Raw genomic sequence first — 9,599 nt, 5'->3', positions numbered from 1 at the left:
TGTATACAAATTGTGTTATTTAGAGTCCCTGTTTACCAGTATCATTCCTAAATGTTAGCAGTACAGTGGGGCAAAAAAGTATTTAGTCAGCCACCGATTGTGCAAGTTCCCCCACCTAAAATGATGACAGAGGTCAGTAATTTGCACCAGAGGTACACTTCAACTGTGAGAGACAGAATGTGAAAAAACAATCCATGAATCCACATGGTAGGATTTGTAAAGAATTTATTCGTAAATTAGGGTAGAAAATAAGTATTTGGTCACCTCAAACAAGGAAAATCTCTGGCTCTCACAGACCTGTAACGTCTTCTGTAAGAAGCTTTTCTGTCCCCCACTCGTTACCTGTATGAATGGCACCTGTTTGAACTCATCATCTGTATAAAAGACACCTGTCCACAGCCTCAAACAGTCAGACTCCAAACTCCGGTGCCAGACGTGTTCCGCTGCTGAAGCCAGTGCATGTCCAGGCCCGTCTGAAGTTTGCCAGAGAGCACATGGATGATACAGCAGAGGATTGGGAGAATGTCATGTGGTCAGATGAAACCAAAGTAGAACTTTTTGGTATAAACTCAACTCGTCGTGTTTGGAGGAAGAAGAATACTGAGTCGCATCCCAAGAACACCATACCTACTGTGAAGCATGGGGGTGGAAACATCATGCTATGGGGCGGTTTTTCTGCCAAGGGGACAGGACGACTGATCCGTGTTAAGGACAGAATGAATGGGGCCATGTATCGTGAGATTTTGAGCCAAAACCTCCTTCCATCAGTGAGAACTTTGAAGATGAAACGAGGCTGGGTCTTACAACATGACAATGATCCAAAACACACCGCCCGGGCAACAAAGGAGTGGCTCCGTAAGAAGCATTTGAAAGTCCTGGAGTGGCCTAGCCAGTCTCCAGACCTCAACCCCATAGAAAATCTGTGGCGGGAGTTGAAAGTCCGTGTTGCTCGGCGACAGCCCCAAAACATCACTGCTCTCGAGAAGATCTGCATGGAGGAATGGGCCAAAATACCAGCTACTGTGTGTGCAAACCTGGTAAAGACCTATAGTAAACGTTTGACCTCTGTTATTGCCAACAAAGGTTATGTTACAAAGTATTGAGTTGTATTTTTGTTATTGACCAAATACTTATTTTCCACCTTGATTTACGGATAAATTCTTTACAAATCCTACCATGTGAATTCATGGATTGTTTTTTCACATTCTGTCTCTCACAGTTGAAGTGTACCTCTGGTGCAAATTACTGACCTCTGTCATCATTTTAGGTGGGGGAACTTGCACAATCGGTGGCTGACTAAATACTTTTTTGCCCCACTGTACAAACAAAGGCAGCAGAGTTTTAAGCAGGGTTTCTTAACATGTCTTATTTTTAAAAGTTTGACCTCGAAGAAGAGGTCAGAGGTCCAAAGTACCATGATATTTACAATCCTCATATATCATTGGGGATATGTTGTCGATGCAAATAATGGCAGTAAGAAAAAAATCGGCTAATAGTATTATCACTTTGACTTTTGGATCATCTACTGCCCTTGAAGGAGAGGTCAGAGGTCAAATGTGACACGTTAGAAATCTTTACAGGCTACTTTGTACATGTTAAGAATCGTAGTTTCTAAGTTACAAGGCTTTTTGTTGATTTTTAATAAATCATAAAGTTGAGCTTGATGGATCTGTTTTATCAGAATTCATTCAAAACTTTCCGAGCTGTTGCATTTACAGACAGACTGGCAGCACACATGCAAGCAGTAACAAAAACATGTATTTAAACCACCTTGGCAGAGGTTTAAACAAAAACAAAAAAGGAGAACATGGTTGATGCAGTAGTTATTTTAATCAACAGGAAACATTAAAACAGCCTATTACAGGAACAAGTTGGATCATGTGACAGCACAGTGTGGAAATGATGAAATAAATCCCTGAAAAAGATGCAGAAGCATCGCTGCCTGTTCAGGAGGTACACTTTTGTGCTATCCGGTGAGTTCAAAAAGCTTTAAGCTCATTGAGCCATTCAAAAGCTTGCGATTCCTGTTTCTCAAAGACAGATTTAGCTTTTTTTGTGTTATCAGCCAGATGCATGCTGTAAATGCTGCAAGTTTTAAAGCTTCTGAAAGTTGGCCTGTTATTTGGCTTCAGTGTTTATCTTTTTTTTTTTTTTAGCATCAGTTACAAACGACGTCACAACAAAACCCTCCGTTCAGATAGTTTGTCAGTTACAGTCAGGAGAAGCATTCCATCCCTTTGGCAGTTTCATGTGAAACAGGATACAGCAGTGAAGGGTGTCCAAACGGTTAAATGAGAAGCCTTTAAACAGTTTGGTAAACTGAGATGTTTGTAGTATCTCATCAAATTCAAATTCAAATTTTATTTGTCACGTACACAGTCATACACAGTACGATATGTAGTGAAATGCTTCTGCCTCACTTGTTAGTCTTTCTGCTCTTCCTCGTGTTCATGTCGCTCTTTGTCTTCTGCAGTCGGGAGAAGATCTCCTTGAACAGCGCCTTGTACTCTGGCGTGTTCTGGCTCAGCCGTTTGTCCACCTGCTCCACCTGCCTGCTGATCCCCTCCAGGGCTTCAGGGGTGGAGGGAGTCTGAGGGGGTGTAGGAGGGGCGGCGGCGATCACGACGTCTCCGGAGGTGGAAGGCCCCGCGGCGGCCATGTTGTACTCCTTCATGGAGGGATCCCTGGAGACGGGGCGCGAGGTCTGCACCCCTGCGTGGCACAGGCTCTCTTCGTGACGCCTGCACTTCCCCAGCAGCTCCTCGTACTTCTCCAGCAGCGCGTGGTACTGTTCGTCCACCTCCCGCAGGATGGACATGCCCCGTTTGCGCACGCCATTGGCGTGGAGGGCGTAGCTCCCCTGCCGTCTACCGGTTGCGTCACGAGCTGAGATGGCGTTCAGGGCTGTGTCGCTGCAGCTTTTTCTCACCGGTCCTCCTTGCTGCCCAGCCTCTCCAGCACCTCCCTCGCCTCCGTCCTCCTGCCCTGGGCTCTCCTCTGGAGTGTCAGTCTCAGGGCCGTTATTGAGCAGATTCTCTAGGCCGTCTTCCATGTCACCAATCAGACACACCCTGGACTTCCTGAGCTGCTGCATCTCCTGGAGCTCAGCTTCCAACTCCTGAACCCGCAGCTGGCATCCTTCTGCTCCTAGGAGACGCTGCTCCAGGCGCTCAAACTCCTGCAGCACAGCAGCACACTCCCTCTCTGCACCCTCCCGCTTGGACCGCTCTGCAGCCATGGCCGAGTGCAGCGACGACACGATGTCTCTCAGACGGTCGTTCTCCTCATCCAGCGGCTGTCGCTCGGCCAGGTCCACGCTACCCGGATTGGCCAGCAGGAAACCATCCTCATACCTTACAGGAAAAAAAACACTCAGTGAGCTGCGTTTGTGACCAATCTCATTCAAATTTCATGTACAAACACTGCACAGTCACACTATAAATACAGTCCAGTGATAAAGCATTCAAGTCCTTCTGGTTTTTTTGTTTTACATCAAACTAATTTTAATACTAGACCAAGATAACCTGAACAAATACAGAATTCAGTTTTTAGATGATGACTTCATCATTTATAAGGAAACAGCTACTGAAGCCTACCTGGCACTGTGTGGAAAAGTAACTGCCTCTCTTGTTAAGTCAGGAATTAACTGTGATTAACAACATCTTTTGGAAAGAAAAAAAGTTCGGTTTCACTCGCCATACCAAGGCCTCACTGGGTTGGTTATCTAGCAGGACGATGACCTGAAGCACACCAACAAGTCCACTTCTGAATGGCTAAGAAACAAGCAGTGAAAGTTTTGGAGCCAAGCCTGGACTTCAATCAGATTTATATGCTTAAACAGGCCGCTTATGCTAAAAAACCTCTAATGTGGCTGAATTTAAAAAAAAGGAAAAGTGGGTCCAAATTCCTTCACAAAGATGTGAAAGACTCATTGACAATGACTGATTATTAGCTTTAAGGAACAATTACTTTTTCACACAGGGCCGTGTAGGTTTGGATACCTTTTTCGCTTAATAAATGAAATCGTGATTTAAACACTATGTTTTGCATTTACTCAGGTTATGTTTGTCTAGTATTTGTTTGATGATCTGGAAAAAAGTGACAAATATGCAAAAAAACTAAGAAATGAAATACTTTTTTGCATACAAAGGACATGTTACAGTTACTGTTAGCTCTATGTTACAGACAGCAAAGACACCAATCATTTCCTGACGCTCAGTGACCTCGGAGCAGTGCAGAGCTCCTTGAGGCAGGGGAAAGAGTGGATGGTCTTGCGACGCTCCTTCTTCTCCCTGCGGACTCTCAGCTCCTCCAAAGTTCGCAGCTCCTCAACCCGAGCTGTGAGACTGTCCACCTGGCTCTGTAGGGTCTCCATGGTGCTGGTTAACCTGCAGGCATGCACACACACAGATCACTGATTTTTTCCATTTTGATTACACCATACCTTTATCTCAATGCTGGAATGACTCAGCATTACAAACCAACATAACATAATGTAATCCCTGATTATTTAAATCCGATTATTTTAAAACCAGCTGCTCAGGTGGAGGGAGTGGTCTGTCAGCGCAGCAAGGCTCACATTCTTCAGCTGATTACGAAGTGACTGTTACATCAGGCTCGCTGCTTTTCCCACAGAGGCCAACCACGTATAGTGAAAGCGTGGGCTCAAAGCAGCTGTGGGTCACCTGTCTATTTTCTGCTGCGACGCCTTGCTCTCCAGCACCAGCTTCTCATTGGTGATTTCCAGCTCTCTGGCCGTCACATCCAGCTGTTCGTACACCTTTGCGTGCTGCTCGTTCATCTCCCGCAACATTTCCAGCTGCTTGGACAGGTACTGCAAGAGACGCATGTTTGCAATTAAAATGAGAGGATCTTAATGGTTTACATCTGGAGAACAGACTGGTCCTGGGAGCACAGGGTAGAAGTACTTTAAAGAATGCAAACTAACCCAAATACACACGTTTATACAATTACAGTTCACAGGGGTTCATATGGGTTAAAAGTTCATCTCGTGGGTAGTGTCAGTCAAAACTGTGAGACATCTAAGCCAGAACACTGGAAAATCTACATCTAATAATCTAACTTAAAGGTTTACAGAGAATGGTCAGAACAAAGAGCGGCAGTTCTCTGGGAGAAAATGCCTTGTTGATGTCAGAGGTCAGAGGTGAATGGCCATAGAGCTTCAAGCTGATAGAAAGTCCACAGCAACTTATTAAAACCAAGGTAAGCAGAAGAGCATCTCTGAACACTGCAGCAGCAGAAGAGCACACCAGCTGTCACTCCTGCCAACTAAGAACAAGAAATTGAGGCTACAAATTACACAAGGTCACAAAATTGCACACTGCACTAATAAGTTCCCACTGAGTATAGTTTAAACACCACAGACACCAGAGTATTGTTGTTGCCCATGCCTGTCCCTTTATGACCACAGTGTATCCACCTTCTGCAGGACAGCACACCATGTCACAAAACTAATCATTTCAAACTGGTTTCTTGAACATGACACTGAGTTCAGTGTACTTAAATGGGCTCCACAGTCACCTCACTTTGGTACATTTGCAAAGCCAACAGCATTGTGGAGGGCCCCACACACCCCACACACACTCTTCACCCTGCTGCCTTCGGGCAAGAGATACCGGAGTAATCAGGCCCTCGCTGCTAGACTGCGAAACAGTTTCTTATCCCGAGCTGTCAGACTCCCGAACACTCAGTGACTGGATTAACACACACACACACACACACACACACACACACACACACACACACACACACACACACACACACACACACACACACACACACACACACACACACACACCCTCATCCTCATATACCAAGTGGCTTTTTGCACAATGCTCAGTCTTTTGCACATTTCTATTGCCCTGTTGTGCATGCACTGTGTTGTGTCTGTATCGTTCTGTTCAGGTTGGTGTTGCACTGTCTTTGTTTTGTTTTTTTGCACATTGCACTTTATGCAGTGCTGTGTAGATTGTCTGTTATATGTCATATGTAGCACCATGGCCTCGGAGGAACGTTTCACTGTGTACTGTATCACTGCACATGGTTGCAATAACAATAGAGCCACTTGACTTGACTTGAAATTTGTACCACAAAAAATTAGGACAGCGCAGAAGGAAAATGGGGTCCAACTCAGTACTAGTAAGGTGTTCCTAATATAGTGGCTAGCGAGTTTATATACAGGTTTCGCCAAAATTCGATACGTTGACTTTGTGTGTCTATCTCTAAGACTGAGAATACATTTTCAGAGGCTCTCATCAGGTGTTTACTTTACCCTCGGTGAGCCTCGTCGCTAACACCACATGCAGATTTTGAGCTGTGAAGAGGCTGACGCATTCTGCACGTGTTTTTTTCTTCTCACACACTCGTGCTGCTTTCTGCCATTTCTTCCCCTCACTTTATACCATAACTGAGTAGGAAAGGAACACAGACAGGCAGCAGCCCAGGAGTAGCACACCTCAATCTCTTGCACTTGCTCCTCGTTGTTGATGTACATCTGCTGCAGAGAGTCCTCCAGCTCTTTGTTGCGTTCCAGGAGGGTCTTGCCGAGCTCCGCTGCCAAATGCAGGTCTGACGAGAGATGGGAGAGAAGGACAGACATAAGCAGAGTTCGCTCTCAGGGCTTTACGGCTAAAACCAGTTGTTCACGCTTGTTTGTGGATGACTTAATGAAAACCAAGATAAAGAGAACAGGCACCAAATATTACCGTGCATTTATTTTAAAGATCACAATAGTTGTCTTGCAGATTGGTTTCTCTTCACATCATGCTGATAAAAGCCTGCAGTTGTGCGCACAGCAGGAGCCTGAGCTCTGACAACACCTTAACAGTTGCTGATATTTTCTGACACAGCGTGAAGCATCCATTATTCATTCTCCTCTGGTGGATAAAAACAAGCTGGACTGAAGAGGAGGAGGAGGAGGAGGAGGAGGAGAATCCTGCTGGCTCTGTATACTTGGAGCTCATAACAAACATGGGGGAGTGGAGGGACGGGAGGAGACAGAGAGGCACTGACATCCATTACTGAGCAGTGAATGGAGTGTTTTTTCAACCCAACGCAGAGGATAAAAACACAAGCCTGCATGCATGCAGTTCTGCAGGTGTAAAACCCAAAAGATTAGATCCGATTGGGCTCATTTGCATGTAACACCTCTGCCTTATCTAACATATTTAACAAGCTCCATTTGTGCACGCTGTGCATCCTCTCTGTCGCCTAAAACGCAGCGAGGGGAGGCAAGGACATGCTTCAACAAGACAGAAGAGATAGCAAAACTCCAGCCTGAACCGGAGAGCGCTAATGAGCTGAGGAAGAGGCGTTGGAGGAGAGTTCGCACGGCACCTCACAGTCACGGCGCCGCTTCTGTCCCTGTGGCGGGCACGTGCCGAGAGTCTTCTGTTATATAACTTCTGAGTTCTGTGCAGGAGGCCTTGCTGAGAAAGTCATCCTTATCACAGGGACTGAACTCTAACTCCTCATGCAACAGGCCCCCCCTCACAGGTCAGATGAAGCTGCAGGACTAACCACACCATCTGCCAGGACTCATTTTCCATGTTTGCCTGATTCTAATAACCACACAGAGGTAGGGGGTGGGTAGGCGAGGGGGGTGGTGTCACCAAATAGTAGATCCGGCAGCAGAAAAGTTGCATAACGCAGCATCATTTCTGGGGCAAAATGATGCCAGGCTCTAAAGTGCACACAGTGTATTTGTGTGGCACAGTGAGAGCTTGACGGTAATTACGCTTCCAGTCTGACCCCGAAAAGCCTCAAATCTCTGATCTCCACTAAGGAGGCTTCGTCTGGGGCTCCCTAATCAGATCAGCCTGCGGGATGGGAACAGAGTGGGGTTGGGGGGGCTAATGACTTTAGTCTGTATGCTGAATAATGCTGAGATGAAATTCTGATGATGGACACACACACAGGGAGTCAAATCCACCTGCCTCTCCATGCATGCTGCACAATGACGCTACAAAGCTGCTTTAGCTCTCTGGGTCAGCAGGTAATCAGGAGATGGGGTGATGCTGCTGCAGGAGGACGCAGGCTTTCCAGAGCACAGCTCTCCTCAGACGCACTCTCAGTGAAACTGCAGCCTTTTAAAGCCATTTTTCTGGCAGGGCTGGTCACACAGCAGCAAGGAGGAGCAACAATAAACAGTCTGAGCTGCCTTTGCTGCTCTTTGCTTCTTTCATTTTATTCAAAAATCTACAAAGTTCTGGGGATTTGTTGCACACACTGTGCTGACCTTTTTGTTAGGAACATACACTCAAAATAACGTCATGCAGCTCCACAGCAAGTGGGCTGATGGATTTGAGAGAGAAAAACAGCTTGAGATGAGAGGAAGACATTCAGTCAGTCTGACAGGAGGACTGCTGTCCGAACCACCGCTGACAGGATCGGAGTAATTGATGAGATGAAGGGCAGGCAGCTCCAACTCGTGCATGAGTTGCCTTTAAGAGGTGCAACCTCCTCCCGGTTTTCCACCCACCTCTAAATGCATGAACACCCGGGGGCCAGCGGTTGCTAATAGAAAAGGGGTGGGGTTGGGAGGAGTGGGCTCACCTTGCTCCAGGTCCCGCTGGTCGTACCACGGCTCCTCTTCCTCCGTGACAAACTCCTCCATCCTCCCCGCGCGAAGCATCGATGCTGCCGAACTTCCTCTTCTTCTCCTCCTCCGCCGGCGATGTGAGCTGCCGGTGGTACCGACTGCTCGCCCGGAAGTGACAACGAACAACAGCCCCCCCAAATCACTCAGAGAGAGGAAACCTCGGCGGCGGGGACTTCGGTGCACCTGCTCCTTCTCCTTTTTCTTCTCGAAGCGTCCGCAGATATGAAGCACCCCGCATCCGAGCGGCCTCGACGTGAAGCAGGTTGGAGGAGGCTGACAGCGTCTCCTCGGTGTCTCATCAGGCTTTGATGTGCAGCAGCAGCAGCGGACGCAGACTGGCAGCCTGGCGGCAACCGAGTAACCGAGCGCTGCTGGTGCTGCGTTTATGTGCTGTGGGAGAAAAGTGCTGTTTGCAACGTTAGTCTTTTGAGATTCTTCTTCTACTGTTCCCTTAAAGAATTCAGTGCTGTTTTTACCCTATCAGTGAGGTTAATAGACTTTTTTAACAGACCATTTTACTGTGCAGTACTGCAAATATTGATATTGAGCCGATACCAATATCAGCGTTCGTATCAATACTATTGATATTTGGATTGATCCGGCCACTATCCAAAGCTTACAAAAGAGAGATCTGGCCAAAAGGGCCAGCGGAAATTGAAACAAGTAAAACATAATGGTACTATAAACACATTTTAAGTGGCCAAAAAGGGCCGGATTCTTTATAATGTAGGTAAATTAACACATAATCATGAAGATTAAAATATATACACACCCTTTTCGTAAATGATGTTGACTACTGTGTATTTACCAACATAAGCAATGACATTACTCATAAAAAGTGTGGGAGGCTCTTGAGTCCTACGTTAGCAGGAGTTCCTGAAAGCAGCACTACTAAAGATGACATCATCGTTTACTTGACAGCGTCCCCACCAGGGACGTCTCCTGTACAGTTAATAATAACAACAATAATAAGAGACGT

The 9,599-nt window shown here is 46.4% G+C and overlaps 1 protein-coding gene across 2 annotated transcripts; it reads right to left on the bottom strand.

Moving 5' to 3' along the window:
- Nucleotides 1-1,811: 1,811 nt before the first annotated feature.
- Nucleotides 1,812-9,546, bottom strand: cdr2l (cerebellar degeneration-related protein 2-like). 2 transcript variants are annotated; one of them, XM_026165374.1, is made up of 5 exons: nt 8,575-9,546; nt 6,476-6,588; nt 4,686-4,834; nt 4,224-4,388; nt 1,812-3,353 (listed from the first exon to the last, which is right to left on the bottom strand). In XM_026165374.1, the coding sequence occupies exons 1-5, from the start codon at nt 8,651-8,653 to the stop codon at nt 2,417-2,419; spliced, it is 1,443 nt and encodes a 480-aa protein (XP_026021159.1). In that variant the 5' UTR covers nt 8,654-9,546; the 3' UTR covers nt 1,812-2,416. The 2 variants fall into 2 exon arrangements, with proteins under 2 accessions (XP_026021159.1, XP_026021160.1); XM_026165375.1 differs by lacking the exon at nt 8,575-9,546 and adding an exon at nt 6,726-8,563.
- Nucleotides 9,547-9,599: the final 53 nt, after the last annotated feature.

This window comes from Astatotilapia calliptera, chromosome 4, assembly GCF_900246225.1.
Source record: "Astatotilapia calliptera chromosome 4, fAstCal1.2, whole genome shotgun sequence".
NCBI classification, from domain to species: domain Eukaryota; kingdom Metazoa; phylum Chordata; class Actinopteri; order Cichliformes; family Cichlidae; genus Astatotilapia; species Astatotilapia calliptera.
The sequence above is the reverse complement of the archived record's forward strand: the minus strand, read 5'-3'. Positions and strand labels throughout refer to the sequence as shown.